We start from the raw sequence: 16933 nt of genomic DNA on the forward strand, positions 1-16933 counted from the left end.
CTTGCTTTTGCATTCTCAGCGCTGCGACGTTTCCATGTTTGACCTTGTTGGTTTGGAGAGCCGCGTATCCCGTTACCAGGCAGATGTCTTCCTGCCACGCTACAGGGTCAGTCGCCAACTAATCCAGGAGATCATGGAGTCCCCCGAACCTCCTCCAAGGCCCAAACCAGTCCGCATGAAAGTCAACAGGTAAAGGGGAAAAAAAGAAAGGAAAGAAAAATGCAGATTTGGATACTTGCAAATTTACATGTATTTTGGTTTTCTACATTACCTGTGTTACCATACCTGTGACATTTATTACATGATATAATTATTGTCCTAAGTGCAGTAGTTCCCATACTTTTTGTGTGTCCTCTTTCAGAATGTTTCAGCCGCCTCCTAAAGGTGATAATCGCCCAGTTCTCCTGATGAACAAACCTACCTGCTCCGTCCCCCCTGCAGCACAGACCCCTAAACCACCTCCAGTCACTGAAGTCACCTCAGCTCCTGCACCTGCTCCTGTAGTTCAGCAGGGTAAGCAAGGAATGAAACACCCTTAAAAAGGTGGAACATAAATTTTGCACGTTTCTCTAATGCATTTTTGTTAAATTTCAGTGGTCTGTTCGGTCGCATCCACTCCTCCTCGCCCATCTCTTCATCCTACCGCTCAAACTGCAGTGAGGTCCAATGCTCCAAAACCGATGCTGACTGTACGGCCTCCCACTGCTCCCTGCACAGCTACTATCCCAGCTCAGCCGAGTCCAAACCCCAGCAATGTCATGCCCCAGAGGGTCCTGCTTAGTCCAGATATGCAAGCTAGGTTGCCTTGTAAGTACATTTATTTCAAAGCAGATAAGCTGTGATGTTGTTGAAGTATGATCTCATTAAAACTCTGAGCCTGGGGACAGTTTCATGAGCTAATGTTCAAAATGTAAGTCTTGTCCATCTTGTCCTCTTTAGATGAAGCATATTTTGAGCATCTCGGTTTAGATTTCAATTTAAATGATTGTTTACTCATTTTCAAAATATCTTATTGCTGGGTAAAAACCACACAGGAACACAGTGTGTACTGTGCCTCAGGTTGTTTCTTAAGGTGCAGGTGAAAAATAAAGATGGCAGTGCTTAGAAAATCTCAAACACACTTTGCAACTTCTAAAAATGGATCAACCATTAACACACAAGAAAGAGATTAGTCTACTTTTAGTTACACGAGTCTGTGTGTTCTGTTATTTTCGGCCATTCAGTAAGAAAACAAAAAAAAAGGTATTTGGGGGATTTTTACTAACTAAATGCAGTACAGGTCTCTGTCCTCTGTCATTCATTCATAATTAAATTAATTTGTGGTAAAGTGAATGAATTATTATTTCTTACCTACATGTCTCTTATTTTTCTTCCTAAGCTGGGGAGGTAGTAAGTATAGCCCAGCTGGCTTCTCTGGCAGGTCGGCCTGTGTCGTCGTGTCAAGGAAGCAAACCCGTCACCTTCCAGCTTCAGGGCAACAAGTTGACTCTGTCTGGAGCACAGATCCACCAAGTTCCAGCAGCTTCTTCACGCCCAGTTCAAGGTTGGTGTCTCCCACTAACTGTGGGTTTTCTAGTTTTCACCGATCAGAAGTAAAAGGTGTAATACCTCGTTTTGTTTGAACTTCAAAGTGTCATATTGCTGTTTGGGATAGGGGGCTGCTCAAAACAATTGTATTATCATTTTTACCTACATTTTGATGCCAGGATTACTTCTGAGTCCAAATATTCTATGCATGTTAATTAACAAGAAAACTTGGGTGCAATCATGTAAATATGCTAAATTTAGCCATACAGGCCCTGGAAGTTTGATAGCATTTATCTATTGTGGTTATAGTTTAAATGGGACCAGGATATCCTTTGACCTCATTTTTATCTGATTTGAAATCATTATATGTTTTTGGATTTTTGCAGAATCCCACTGCAGCTGGACTGCTTTATATTCAGTTATGCCAAAGTCCTTTAATCCTTCAATCAGAAGATAATCCACATTGGTCTGCGTCATTTAACTGATGACTGTTATTGTCCCGTAATTGTGATTGATTTCTTATTTACATAAATCCCATCCCGTCCCATAATTAGGGAATAATTAAAGTCCTTATAACAGTCTGATTCACTGTCACTCTACAGGTAATGTGATAAACCTGGTCCCCGGTGGCGTGCAGCATCACCTCATCAGCCAACCTGCACAGGTGGCTGTCCAGAGTACAGTCAGCACACACCCTGCAAACAATCCCTCTGCTGCCCCCCCTGCTAATCGCCTGCCACACAACACCGCCTCTCAAGGTGTTAAATCCTTCTCCCTTCTCCTTTTTATTTTAAGTATGAGACTTCCTGCTGGATATATGTAACCCATGTTTGTATATTTAATGTTTTTCAGTGTCCTCAACCATGGTGAGCAGCCCTGGGGTCGTGAAGATCGTTGTGCGTCAGTCAACAGGCAAGGAGGGCGGGCCTGTGCCCACCCTGGCTGTGGCCCCTTCCCCTCGTGTCGCTCCCCAGCCATCCCCTTCCCTGCACCCACACGCCAACACGACCCCCGTCAGGAACACCGCTCCACTGCAAATTGCCCAGCGCACCCCTGGTCCTGCTACCGCCCACTACACCATAGCTCCTCCCAGAAACCCTAGCTCAGCCCCGAACCAGCCCCAACCCCCTCGCCCTGTCCTCAAAGTAGTGCAGCCTCCTCCTCCATCGAGCACAGAACAGCCAGGTGAGAGAACGGGCTTGAGCTGTTATTCTCACTGAGCTGAAATTCATGAAGATTGCATGACAAACTGAGCTGGGTCCAGTTTTTAAGCTTTATTTCTTCTTTCCCCTAACAACCTGCTGCAAGTTAATAAAATTTAATGTATAATGAAACAAACAGGCATGCAAGAAGGTATTTTTAAGTAATGAAAATAATTGGATTTTAAATTGAATAACACAGAGATGCAAAAGAAGAAGAGTTAAAAGTGAAATTGACTTTAAAGCAAATCCATATTGAGTTTTTTACAAAAGGCTGTTTTCTCTTCTGTCTTTTTGCAGCTCCAGCTCAGGTGAGCGCCTCTTCTTCTGCTCCAAAGACCTCAGCAACACCGCGGGAAAGTAGCAGCAGCAGTCAGACAGCAGTCAGCACAAAGTCAAAGTCCAATCTGGGTGCAAAAGCCTTCCCTCCACCCAGGAAGGTGCCTCGTCCCGCTCCCCGTTCGCCTTTCTACATGGTAAGCACTTTGTCCCTCTTGGACTTCACCTTTTAGATATTTAAAGCATCTGCAATCATTTTTTGAGGTGTTACCCAATACTTCTTCACCTAGTTAAAATAAATGCCCCCCTGTACTGAGACAATCTAATGTCCTGTTATTTTGGAACCATGCATCAGCGCTATGGAGACATGAACCGGGACGTTTCTAAACTGAAAAGATGCATGAAACATCAGTTAAAAAAACAACAACAAACAAACCAAACTTTATGTGTGCCAAATCTCAGAGCGATGGAGTTGTAAAGACAAGTTGGATCATAGCATTCAGTCAGCGGGGCTCAGCTCACTAAAATAAAACTACATGATCAAAGAGGTTTCACTGTTACGCACAGGTATGGATTTGACATGTTCCGGCTTGTGATACTGGCTCCGTAAGACTTTCAGAAAAGCTTCCACAAAGAAAATTAAAGGTTCATTATTTTGCTTTTACATCAGGATAAGTTTGTTATACTCATAGCTGTCATACCCAAGCTGTTCCAACAGGTTGTTGCATTGCAGTAGCCGACTTGTAAACGTGTTTTTGAGGTCTTTATGTGGATCACAATGTTTAGATTAAGGCGGTATGGGAACATTAAAAACCATAATCTATGATCTTTAAATTTTATTGGTTAAATTGAAGCATGTCAGTAAATTATATACATCTCTGATGCCAGTTTGGCAATTTTTTTTTATAATTGAAATTCATTCATCACCATTGGCATACAGCAATAAATGTTTTAGCCTACCTTGTTTAGTAGACATAGAATGAATATCAGCTGAACAGTGACCACTGTTAGGGATCGGGTTACTCAGGATTTTGGCCCTGTTATAAATTTACTACAATAAACTGGTTTTATAGAATAAAATGTCAGACTCAATAAAACTGGATCAAAAAAGCTGACAAAGTGCAGTAAAACACCAGAGCAGGAAACAGATCAGCTCAGTTTATCAGGTTGAAATAAAGTGTCAGCGTTTTTCCTCCTGTGGTGCAGACGGTGGTCAAGTTTATCAATGAGCAATAAGTTTGTCATGCGAAGTAGATTTTTTTTTTTTCCAGTTTATTTCCACTGCCCCCAACTGGTAAAGGAAATCAATTACAATCATTTTTTCTCCATTGTACATTTAAACAAGACTGAGCCTGATATACGAGCACGTTTTTCTTAAACATGCTGTCAACGCTGCCCTGATTTCTGTAGCCTCCATTTACTTGTATCTCTTTACCTCAACAGTCATGGCTTGCAGACTCCGAGAAACAGCAGCACGACAGCCGGCTGGACTTCATCTTTCGAGTCAACGAACTCCACTGTGGAGCAAAGCCCATGTACGGTCAGGAGGTTCTGGACTTCCTGACTTTCCTGCCCGGCCGTCGTCCATCACCTGCTGCCCTGAACCCTCAGGGAGAGTGGGGCCGCTCTGGCCAGAGCAGCTGTCTGTATGCACAGCAGCAAAACGAGCACGACTACTGGTTTCACAGTCACGCTGTAAGAGAGGCCATCCACAGCATCGAAGGACGGCTGGAGCTGCTGAGTGACATCATAGACCGGTACTTAGCTTAACAGTCGTTTGGTTATTTGATATTACAAAGCTTCAGCTAAGGAGAAGGAGCTAACTTCGCTGTTTGTTTAGGTACACATTTGCAATTCCTCCAGTGGAGGCTCCACCCATCTCCATGCACTGCTGCCATCCTCCGCCATCTCTGAACCACAAGCAGGCAGTCTTCTCCTCCATGTTATCAGCTGAAGTCACGCCGCTCACTCGCAGCCTCCACCACGTCCAGTCCTATATGAGGACGCAGTTCCCTGACCTGAGGCTCATACAGTACGACTGTGGTGAGTTCTCAGTGTGTTTTTTGTTTTGTTTTGTTTTGCAGAAAACCATGGAGCACCTTGTGGCAATCCACACCTACATCAGATACTCCTAATCACAAAATCTAAGGTTTAAATACAAACGGTGCAGGGGTGACACAAAGCAGGAAAATCCAGGACTGTCTAAGTATCCATTCTCACCTATTAGCCTTTGACAGGATGTTTGATAAGACTGTCATTTACTAAGGTGGGGGTCACCCACAGCTTAGATCCCATTCATCCCTCATCGCTGACTCGATCCCAGATGCACACTGGCAACAACTTTAGCAAAACTCTCAACTGTACTGCAAAATAGGCACTAAATTTTCTTGAAATAGTATTTGGTTAGTCTTTTCTTTCCACCACTGTGTTTTATGCATAAAAGGCTGCTTCAAAGACTTTACTCCATGTGCAATTATTAAATAATTTTATGCTCCTGCAGCTTGTTTTGCTTGCTGGTGGCTCATTTTGTGTCTTCTGTCTCCTGTTTTCAGGTAAGCTTCAGACTCTCCACACGTTGCTGCGAAAGCTGAAGGCGGGAGGCCACAGGGTGCTGATTTTCACTCAGATGACTCGAATGCTGGATGTGCTGGAGCAGTTCCTCAACTACCACGGACACATCTACCTCCGTCTGGACGGCAGCACCCGGGTGGAGCAGAGACAGGTCAGCAGTGATGGTGTTTTGCTTGCAGGCAAGAACTAGAAAGCTGTAGTCTGTCTGTGATGCTCATTTCCTCTGTTTGTCTTCTGCACGCCACCACCAGGCGCTCATGGAGCGCTTCAATGCAGATCGACGCATCTTCTGCTTCATTTTGTCAACCCGCAGCGGCGGCGTCGGGGTCAATCTGACCGGGGCCGACACTGTGGTGTTCTACGACAGTGACTGGAACCCCACCATGGATGCTCAGGCTCAGGACCGATGCCACCGAATCGGTCAGACCCGCGACGTCCACATCTATAGGTGACTTTCTTTTTCCCTGCTTTTACTAAAAAAAAAATAATCCTCACATAAAAACTTTCCCAAATCAAAGCCCACTCCCTAAGATGCTTTGTTGTCATTATGTAGTCACATAATGAAATTCCGTGTGGTAGTTCTCAGCTTAAAGTCAAAGACAATACTATAAAACACAGACAGACATACAATAAATAAGCATACACAACAAAGACTGGACTCACAGACAAAAGACACAAAGAGAAACAAAAAGCTGAGAGCACGGAGCCGCTGCATTGAACATAAAAAAAGAAATGTTGTCAACATCTGTTTGACACATACGAGCGTTCATCTTGTTTGACTTAAACTGATGAGCATCTCCTACGTTCTTTGCATAATTTCAGAAGCAAAAGCAACAAAGTTTAAAACGGAAATTGGAGCTCAGTAGTCTCTGAATTTAAAAAATCTGCAGAATCTGGTTAAACGCTTCACACCACCTGGTCAGCACCAACCCATCTGGGTGTACACCCGATAATCATTGGCCCAGTGAAAAATAGAAATGTGATTTTAAAAGACTAAATAGTTTTATGTTCCTCCTCAGGTTGATCAGTGAGCGCACGGTGGAGGAGAACATTTTAAAGAAGGCAAACCAGAAGAGGATGCTGGGAGATATGGCTATCGAAGGAGGAAACTTCACCACGGCCTTCTTTAAACAGGTATCGCGTTTACACGGGGCCTTCTTTGTAAAATAAATGCCCTTCAGTCAAGCCTTTTTTTCCTTCTTTCTTCTTTTGTGTCTGGATAAGCTCAGTGATTCATCTGTGCATGATTAATAGTCGAAAGGCGCTCAAACATGTGGGTGGGTGCTTGGTGCATAATTGAATACAGTCACCGGTATCATGTGAAGGGATGTTTTTTCAGTGCTGGATGACAGGCCGAGACCTCATCCCCCTTTTAATTAAATTTGTTCAAACTGTCTTTTATATAAATACCACTTGTGCTTTTTTTTTCTTCTTTTTTTTTTTGAAGTATAATGTAGTTTCTTCTAATTGGTCTTTTTGAGTTTACTGTGTTGATGACATTAAGCAGTTCAAGTGCCTCTTGTTTTCTGTCTCATCAAGCACACATAACCCGTTCTGTCTTTGCTAAATGTGTCCGACTGTCACTTTGTTCCTCAGCAAACCATCAGAGAGTTGTTTGATGTGAATGAGGGGGAGAAGAGGGAGGCGGCGGTGGAGCTGTCGGTGCCCCAGGCTGAGGAGGAGGAAGCCGTCAACAAGCAGAGCACCACCATCCTGGAGCAGGTTAGAAACTTGGTGTACTGGATATTTACCACCCACCGGCGGAAGTGGGGTCAGAAGTTACCGTGGTTACACACCTTTTGGTGATTACCAGGAACAAAATGTACGTTTACTGCAAGTCTTAGATGCAATATAAACTGAATCAGGTTTTTGCTCTCAGCCTATTGAAATGAAAAGCATAAAAAAAAAGATCTCCTGTTAAAGGTGATCTTCTTATGAACTTCTGGACTGTTTCAAGGACTTTTCAAGAATTTAGCGATTCCTTTATTGACATTACTCATCGATTCAATTCTTACTCGAGCGACACTGCGTTCTCATTGGCTCTGTTTTGACAGCTAAGCAGAAACAATGAAATTACATTCATGCAAATCAATTGTATACTGTGGGTCAAATGTTTGTTGAGGTATTTCCCGTCTTTGTTGTGATCAGTGTTGAAACTTTGCTCAAAAAAGTAATTATTACACAGAACACTTTTCTCAAAAGTAATGCATTACATGACTTAATTACTCCCGGGAAAAAGTAATTTGTTACATTACTTTCACTCTGCGTTCTTGGCTAGCTTAGCGTTAGCATGCTGTCTGGGCAGATTGTTTTAAAGAACCGTTGTTGGGTTTTTTGTGTTAGCACCATAATGCGGTTGTTTCTGTCCTGGATATGCAGGTTTCCACTTTACCGTTCATCTCGTCCTTTTGTACAATAAATGTTCAAAACCATGCTCTAGACTGCTTCGCTATTTTCCTCCTCTGACACACAAACTGAAATCAGCTGATTGTGCAAGAACCATAATTGTAACTGGTTTTCTTCAATAACTGGTTCTCGATTCCCAACCCTAATGGCTCCCAGTTTTGTCGCTTGATCTAACACGAGAACTCCTGTCGTGTTCCTCCTCTACTTGTGCCCTGGCTGTACTTGAACTCTTGATCTCCTCCAGCGTGTCAAAGCCTTGATAATGCACATTTTCAAAAATGTTCTTGCACTGTGCCGTGTGCTGGGACGCACCACAGTTTAGATCATTTCTGCTGACATCCAGGACTTAAAAATGAAGCCATCTGAGGCTGGCTTTGAAAGCAAGCCATCCCCATATTCATGTAAACATCTATATGAGGATGGCGATGGTGTTAAAATGCCCAAATTTACAGCAGGACTAAACCCGTTTATAGACCAGTACAAAAGCATTTCTGGACTCTATGGATCGTTTCATCCTTTTCCAACTCTGCAGGAGACGGAATTTATAATAACTCCTCCATCTGGTCAGGGTGTTGTAGCTGCTATTTCTCCCCTCCTCCAATTCCATTCACTAACCTGGACCACTGTTTGAAAAGAATACAATAGAATAACTTCGGAGATTCAACCAATTTGACTAGGCTAAGTTATTTGATTTTTAAAACCTGAACTTTATTTCACACCTTGTACGCAGACACAATCCAAAAGAGTCAGGAAAAAGTTTTACTCCTGCCACATTTATCATGCTTGTGGACATTTACCTGATTATCTCCATCTGTTTGCTTCAGGCGCTGTGTCGTGCCGAGGATGAGGAGGACATAGTGGCGGCCTCTCAGGCCAAAGCAGAGCAGGTGGCCGAACTGGCGGAGTTCAACGAAAACATACCGCTGGATGATGGCGGGGAGCAGGAGGAAGTGGAGGAGCTCTCTAAAGCCGAGCAGGAAATAGCCGCACTGGTGGAGCAGGTGAGTAAAAACACAACGGCTATAAAAGGTATAATATAATAAAATATTAATGCTCTGCTGAATCTTTGAATTACAGTTTGTTTAAACGCACCTTTTCCTCTGCTTGTCTTTAGCTCACTCCCATTGAACGCTACGCCATGAACTTCCTGGAAGCTTCGTTAGAAGATGTGTGCAAAGAGGAGTTGAAGCAGGCTGAGGTAAAATCACAACTTTCAACTTCAGCTTAATAATTAGTGATTAATACTTGAAAGTAATTTAGACAACAAAGGGAAAAGCAGGAACTAGAACTAGAAAATATTTGATTTTGGTTTAAGTCAAACATTTTTAACTTGATAAAACTTAAAAAAAAAAAAAATTTCTCCTCTTGTGTGTTTAGGAACAGGTGGAGGCTGCCAGGAAGGGTCTGGACCAGGCAAAGGAGGAGGGCCTGAAGCTCCACACGTCATCTGATGATGACGAGGACGACTTTTTGTCAACACCAACTTCTGCCGAACCCGCCCATCCAGCTCCAGCCCGCCGTGGTCGTAAACCCAAGGACAAGACTGCCACCTCTACAAGGACTAGCGGCCGACTCCGCGGGGCCTCGCCTGAAACTGAGCCTGAGCCCACGACTCCCAGAGAAGTGCCTGAAAGATCCCGCTCAGGTCTGAGAGGACGAGGAGCTGCCAAAGACACAGGTTCTGTGTCTACGATCCCATCCCGCACAGACCACCACAAAACGTCATCATCCACCCGGGTTCAAGATTCCTCCAAATCTTCGAAAGCGTCATCTCCCGCCAGAGATCACCAGAACGCCAAAACCAGGACTCAACCAAACCGCTCCCATCCCAGCCCAGTGCCTTCCCCTCCTACAGCCTCGCCCCCTGGTGGGAAACAGCAGTGTGCTGGGGAGACGGACAGTAAAATCTCCAGAACGGGGAGGGAGGAGAAGGAGGTGGAGAAGGAGAGGAGGGCGTCTGAGTCATCGCTGGAGTCCAGCTGTCCGGCGGATCATCAGACTAAGGATGATGACAGTAAAGACTGCGCCATGTCTCCTCCCTCCACCAGCTCACGGTCACCTCGCAAGCGGCAGTCAGCTGACGGAGAAGTGCTGCGGGGACTGGTTGAAGATTCACCATCAGCCAAAGTTCTGCGGAAGCTCCCGGGCCGGCTAGTCACAGTGGTGGAAGAGAAAGAGCCACGAAAGAGGCGGCGGCGAGGAAGTGGGACAGGAGGTGGTTGCTCTTCAGAAGAGGCAACGGCAGAGGACAGCGGTGCTGGATTTGTTGACGAGCCAAACAAAGAGGACGCATCACCGAGCCCAGATGGCAAAACTAAAGAGACTGTTAGCAAATCCCCTCTGGACCAAGACGCTACCCCAAGTCCGCCTGTGCACCCTCAGCCTGTCAGAGGCTATCCTCCATATTCCCCTCCTCATCTGTCTCCTGACATGCCAGTGCTGAGGAATCTTCCCGTGCGGCGCAGATTGGAAACCGAATCTCGTATGGCTGCCCAGATGGGAGAGCAGCATCTAGGGAGAGGACGGGGAGCGAACCAGTCCAAGAAAACGGACATCCCACCAGGCAGAGACGCTGCTTCCGCCTCTGCTGCGGAGTCCAGCGTGAACTCTCTCATGCCACCTTTGAAAAGAAAGAGGGGCCGGCCCCCTAAGACTCCCACAAGACTACCTGAACTTGACAACGCATCGACCACATCCCCACATCCCATCTCGGCAATTGAGGAAGGAATCCCGCCACTGTCCCCTAAACGTAAGAGGGGTCGTCCCCGCAAGGACTCAGCGACCACGCTAGAGACCGTTAATGAGAGTCAGAACTCTAATCTATCAAAAACTGATTCCAGGACAGAACTGACGATCTCAGAGACCCCGCCTCCTGCTGCTATTTTTGAAATGACTCGGTCTTCACAGTCGACCAAAGCTGATCAGACAGACACTAAAACTGAGGCTTTGGCCCCGCCTCCAAATCCAGCCTCCTCAACAAAGTCAGATGAAGTTTCCACACCCGTCTCACTTCCCACTTCACCTGCACCCCAGGTGACCTCACTGATCTCTGAGCCTGCCTCTTCCCAAGTGGTTGCTTCAGCCCCAGCTCCAAGTCCAGCCCCAGCACCAGTCCTCTCTTCTTCCACGTATACCTCCACCCCCGTCAGCAACACAGCTCCGTCACCACCTGTCAGCGATGTCCCACCTCCTCCTCCAGGTGTTAAACCAACACTTGTGGTTTCCACAGTTTCAGATGCTGCTGTTCAACCAGCTGTGGAGGCAACCACCACCACAACCACACCAATTACACACTCCACTCCACCCACTACGTCATCTTCCAAAGCTGTTAAAGACCCCACCCCAACGCTCACAACAGCTGCTACCACAGTGTCTGTAACAGTTAGTATTACACCACAAGTCACCACTGCAATGACATCACCTCCAACTGCTTCTCTTGTGAAGGACTTGCCACAAGCCTCTCTAGCCTCCACACCCTCCAGTCATCCTGTATCGAGTCTGGATACAGCTTCACCCAAGCAGACCCCTCCAACTACAGCTTCCCCGAAGCAGACCTCCCCAGCTCCATCTTTACCCAAGCAGAGCCTTCAAGCTACAGCTTCGCCTAAACAGGCCCCTGTAGCTACACCTTCCCCCAAGCAGACCTCCCCAGCTCCACCATCGCCCAAGCAGACCTCCCCAGCTCCACCATCGCCCAAGCAGACCTCCCCAGCTCCACCATCGCCCAAGCAGACCTCCCCAGCTCCACCTTCCCCCAAGCAGACCTCCCCAGCTCCACCATCGCCCAAGCAGACCTCCCCAGCTCCACCATCGCCCAAGCAGACCTCCCCAGCTCCACCATCGCCCAAGCAGACCTCCCCAGCTCCACCATCGCCCAAGCAGACCTCCCCAGCTCCACCTTTGCCCAAGCAAACCTCCCCAGCTCCACCTTCGCCCAAGCAAACCTCCCCAGCTCCACCTTCGCCCAAGCAGACCTCCCCAGCTCCACCTTCGCCCAAGCAGACCTCCCCAGCTCCACCTTCGCCCAAGCAGACCTCCCCAGCTACATCTACAACTGTGACAGCTCCAGTAAAAACAGCACAAACCAGTATGTTAGACTCAATCCGGACCGTGTCTGACAAGACTTCTACATCACCACCAGTCAAAACAGTGGCACCATCTTCTGGTAATACAGCTCCACCTTCCCCTCCAGCCAAAGCAAAGACAATTGAGACTGCTAACAAAAGCCCGACCGAACAAGCATCACCAACTGCAGAGGTTCATGAACATGTAGAGCCCGAAAAGCCTTCAGCATCAAGTCCAGTCTGCTCGCCTCCTCCAACTACACCATCCACAAGTGCTGCTACACCTGCAGAGGCAAAGAAGGCTTCAGCAGCTTCATCACCCCCAGCAGAAGGAGTAACAACACCTTCAACTGCAGCGCCCTCCAAAGTCCTCACTTCTTCTTCTTCTCCTCCCAAAACTGCAGAAAAGACTGACAAGACACCTCCGGTAACAGCTACAACATCAGCATCACCGTCTGTCACCATAGCTACATCATCACCAGAAAAGTCTGCTTCCCTAGGGTCAACAACCACAACCATCACCCCTGCTTCAGTAGCTACAGTCACAGCATCCACAACCAAAACAGCTCCACCCGTGTCCACTACACAAACCTCTGCAGTCACTTCCTCTCAGCTACAAACTTCTTCATCCACAAGTGTTCCTGCACCATCTCAGACCGAGGAAGCCACACCTGCTCCCATATCCGCTCCCTCATCCACTCCCCTCGTTGCACCATCTTTAGAGCCATCAACAGAGAAAGAGTCAGCTTCTAAAAGCGACCAAGAAGAGGTGACAGAAATGGAGGCTGAAGCTGCGATGAGTAAGGAAGACGATGACAAAAAGTCAGACATTAGCCAGTCTCAGCCTAAAAGAAGAAAGGTGGAGAGTTCCTCTGAGACCAAAGAGTCAGGAAGGCCCCAAGGAGTGGGACGAGAAACAAAAACCACAACCCCCATTCCGAAAGATGAAGCTAACCCTCTGGAAGAAGAGAAAACTACTGAGGATCAGAAACCTGCTATCCAGAAAAGGTCACTTAGTCGCCAGAGTAGCCAGGAGTCTGCTCGCTCTTCTTCGCCATCGTCTGGGTGCTCTACCTCCACCCTCACCCGCCATGCTCACCACAAGAGGACCTACGAGAACAGACATCCTACCAAGAAGAGGCGAGTGGATCCTACATCAGAGGCAGGGAAGGAGGACAAGGAGGAACAAGGCGAGGAAGAGAAGATAGAAGGGGGTAGTGAGACAGACCTTCCCACCACTGCCTCTCGAAGGAGGCGCTCCAGGTCTCCTTCCTCTTCCTCCTCCGACTCTGACAGCAGCAACAGCAGGAAGGAGCACCGGCTCACTCGCTCAGCAAAACGCAGGCTCCAAGATCAGGAGAAGGAAAAGTGCACCAAGGACGGGAAGGGAGCCAAACCAGCAAGCAGCTCGGACAGAAACTCGTCAAACAACACCAATGCGTCCACGGGAGGAGAGTCGGGCAGCGATACGTCCTCTGTTAGGATCACCAGGAAGTCTGTGGGATCACAGCCGCCACAGGACACTAAAACGCTGACCAACAGCACCCCCTCGCTACCTCCTGAGCCAGAGGTTCTAGGGAAAAGGTGCTCAGCACTCAATGCAGCAGCCAAGCTTTTAGCTATGAAAGGCAGGGTGGACACCCCAGGCCACACCCCTCGGAAAGACTCCACCCCTAAAGCTCCTGCGACTTCCACCACTGCCCCTTCGGACAAAAACCAAAAGCCTAAAAGTAAAAGTGTGCCAGCCTCTCCTCAGAGCAACTCTGTGACCAACAACAAAAGCAGCAAACCTTCAACACCCAATCAGGCGAGCCGATCTACATCACGCTCCACCAGACAGTGCCCTGGCTCTCTGGTTCCACCCTTAGAGGTTGAGTACAAGAGGCCTAAACCAGAGGAGAAAGAGAGAGGGAGCAGGAAGTCCTCGAGGGGCAAGGAAGGCGAGGGAGAGACGCGATCGTCGTCAAGGGGCCACAGCGCCTGCAGCAGCATGAGCAGCGATGGCGAGGGCGACTGCGGCGGACGCAGCAGCAGAAGCCGCAGCAGCAGCAACAGCAGCCAGCGCACCCTCAGCTCCCAGAACACGGAGCACCGAGGTTCCCGCTCCCGTGCCACTTCCTCCGGCAGCGAGCGGGAGAGGGACCGCAGCTCTGAGCGGGCAAAGAGCCGTGACAAAAAGGAGAAACAACAGCGAGAGAGTCGCAAGGAGAGGAGGTCCCAGAAGCTCTCGCAGGATGTGACCAGCAGCTCGGGAACCGAGGGGTCAACGCCGGACAGGGTGCTACGGAGCGTTGCTGCACTCGCTGCAGTGCAGGCCCGGTCACCGGCCGCAAGCACCCGCTCCTCCTCAAGCCAACAGCGTCACAATAAGACATGATCGGAGTGCCAAAGGGGAGAATTAAAAAAAACAAAAAAAAAACAGAAGCGAGGGTGTGGCAGAGCGTGATACGAGAGCATGGCGTGATCTCCAAGGTTGCTGCTTTGTCTGCACTCTGAGGAAAAACAAGAGCAAACTGAGTGCTGCACAAGCCAGGGACCTCACCGCCTCTCGGGCCCTCTCCCTTTCTAGTCGGGGCGCGCCAGCTCTGCTTTTGAGCGCCGGGGGAAGGCTCAGGGACGCTGGACTGACGGTAAACAGGCGGCGCCGCTGTCGAGCGTCCAGATATGTGGACATGCCGTGGATAAAACTCACCACTTGGACTCCGAGGGGGTGGGGCGTGGGTGGGACAAAAGGTGCAAGTTGTTAGTTCACATAATGTACTGTAATCATTAAAAGACTGGAACACTCAGATGCTCTGTTAAGACAGGGTTAAACGGCGCCCTCTGCTGGGTTACCCATGAAAAGTAATTTGTGTGACATTTAAAAGTCTCGAGTGAGCGGTTGTATTGTAAGTTGAAGGTTTTAGAAAGTTTGGTTTTGAGATTTTCTGTCCTGACTATTGTTTCTCTGTAGTCAGTTGATAAGTTATGCATATTTTATTATTTCTTCCAGGTTATTAGGAAGAGAACAGATCTGTCAATGTGATCTTTGCTGCACTATGCTGGAGCTCGTCTTTTTGTTTGGCCCCTCCTCTCCCCCTCTTTGTTTATTTTTTATTTTTTTTATTTTCTCCATGTCACTTTCTGTTCATCGGATTCGAAAATCCAGCCTTGCATTTCTCTTTTGCACATCTTTAATAACGTGGCCCTCGGCTTTTTTTCAGTACTCCGTGGTGTTGTGATGCGTTTGTTCATCAACTGAAGTCGATGAATTGGTTCCTGGTACCTAACGATGTTTGTCTCCAGTTTGGAAAATCTTTAGTCACACCACAAAATCCAGCTTTCATCCCCCCAAAACGTCCTAAAGGCAGTTTAAAAAATTACTTGTCACAAAAAGCCAAGTAAATGTTGAGAACTGAATTTAAGAGTGCCTCTGTGGCCAAATGGTTTTGAACCTCAGATTGCCTTGTGAAGCACCTGAAGCAGGGGTGTTAAATTTCTCTTATTCAGTTATTAAAAAACTAATTAATCCAAAAAATGATGTGGGGAAAAATCCAACCCTTACATGAAACAAGAAAGGAAAAACACCCTGAGCATCAGTGCTACTGAATTAATGTTTCATTTTTCACCCGAACTTTGTTTTTCTCTCACATCATCGATTTTGGTTCATGTTTAAAAAAAAAAAAAGAAGAAAAAAGTATACTTGGACAAAATAAAAAAAATATGTGAATAAAATTACTGGTACAGTTTGAGATGACTGTAAATTGTCGATTTACTTTTGAGCAAAGATGATATCTGGTGGTGGGGGGGGGGGGGGGGGGTAGTTTATGGTGATGGTCTTACTTTGATTTCTGTCTCTTTTTGTTGCATTCCTTTGATCCTTGTAATTCCACATTGTTTTACTTGAAAATTATGGCAATTACAGTTGAATAAAAAGACCAAAAATTAGTTGAATTCTTTTTTTTTTTCTCAAATTAAGATTTATTTCTGTCTGACCAACCAAAGAAAGAAGAGTTGGAGCTCGGCGACTTACCAAACTCCAACTCTTAAAGGATTATCTGACAAATATGGTTTGCTGTGTAGCAGAAGTCATCCAAGAGGTTATTAGTTTGTTTATAGATGTAATCCTAATGCCTTCCAAATATCATGACTTCTAGCTCCAAAAATGCAGTTGGAGCTAGAAAAAACAGTTGAAGCCAACAGACCAACTTAGCTGAGGTTAAATCCTGAACCATGAAAAACTGTCAGGTCTGAAACATCTGTATCTGTAACAGAGAATCAACTGCTTTTATGAAGCGCTTCTGTTTTTATTGTAATACTTTTATTTGTTTCCCTAAATCTTGCCTCTGACATTTGCCCTCCATACTTTCACAGACTAACACTAAGACCAATGAAAACTAATCTGAATTAAAACAAAGTCAAAATAGAATAAAAATTAGAGAATATAATTGCCCTCGGCTCACCTGATTCATGACCTCATCTGTAACATTTTTGCGGTGAGTTTAATGGCTCAATCAGTAGTTTTAGCTCTTAAATATAAATCAGCTAAAGAGTTTCAGTGTCACAATTACTGACCTCATGTCTGGTTTCAAATCAGCTTTTTTCAATCATAAAAATGAAATGTTTGGTAAAATACAAAATTGGTCTGTGTTAACCTGCATTTTTGTCCCTGTGGCTACAAAGCCAACAGCTGCTCTCTAACAGAACAGGGAGGGAGGAGCCCCTGACTTATTTTAATGAAAACTGCCCACTGACTTTTTTTCCTCCCACCCATCAGGATGGAAACACCCCACAGCTGAGTGTTCAACAAGCTCGCCAACTTTAAAGCTTTCAGGGATGTTTTCCATTTTCCTGTGAGGTACAGTGTTCTTCACTATTTCAAACCACTGTACACCCTGTGCATTAAAC

General features: G+C 46.5%; 1 protein-coding gene across 2 annotated transcripts in view; it reads left to right on the forward strand.

The window, feature by feature from the left end:
* The window catches only part of srcap (Snf2-related CREBBP activator protein), a 37730-nt gene extending 21896 nt beyond the window's left edge, over window positions 1–15834 (forward strand). For both annotated transcript variants that reach the window (XM_087844886.1, XM_087844884.1), the window contains 16 exons: window positions 20–189; window positions 362–513; window positions 595–807; window positions 1379–1543; window positions 2130–2285; window positions 2380–2712; window positions 3027–3202; window positions 4449–4762; window positions 4846–5048; window positions 5558–5727; window positions 5828–6024; window positions 6596–6710; window positions 7173–7298; window positions 8807–8983; window positions 9097–9180; window positions 9360–15834. In XM_087844886.1, coding sequence (XP_087701012.1) covers window positions 20–189; window positions 362–513; window positions 595–807; window positions 1379–1543; window positions 2130–2285; window positions 2380–2712; window positions 3027–3202; window positions 4449–4762; window positions 4846–5048; window positions 5558–5727; window positions 5828–6024; window positions 6596–6710; window positions 7173–7298; window positions 8807–8983; window positions 9097–9180; window positions 9360–14423 — 7815 coding nt within the window. In that variant the 3' untranslated portion in view covers window positions 14424–15834. The remainder of the gene's footprint in view (window positions 1–19; window positions 190–361; window positions 514–594; window positions 808–1378; window positions 1544–2129; window positions 2286–2379; window positions 2713–3026; window positions 3203–4448; window positions 4763–4845; window positions 5049–5557; window positions 5728–5827; window positions 6025–6595; window positions 6711–7172; window positions 7299–8806; window positions 8984–9096; window positions 9181–9359) is intronic.
* The last annotated feature ends 1099 nt before the right edge of the window (window positions 15835–16933 follow it).

The sequence above is a fragment of the Neolamprologus brichardi genome, chromosome 8 (genome assembly GCF_056152115.1).
Source record: "Neolamprologus brichardi isolate AB-2024 chromosome 8, ASM5615211v1, whole genome shotgun sequence".
In the NCBI taxonomy this organism is placed as follows: domain Eukaryota; kingdom Metazoa; phylum Chordata; class Actinopteri; order Cichliformes; family Cichlidae; genus Neolamprologus; species Neolamprologus brichardi.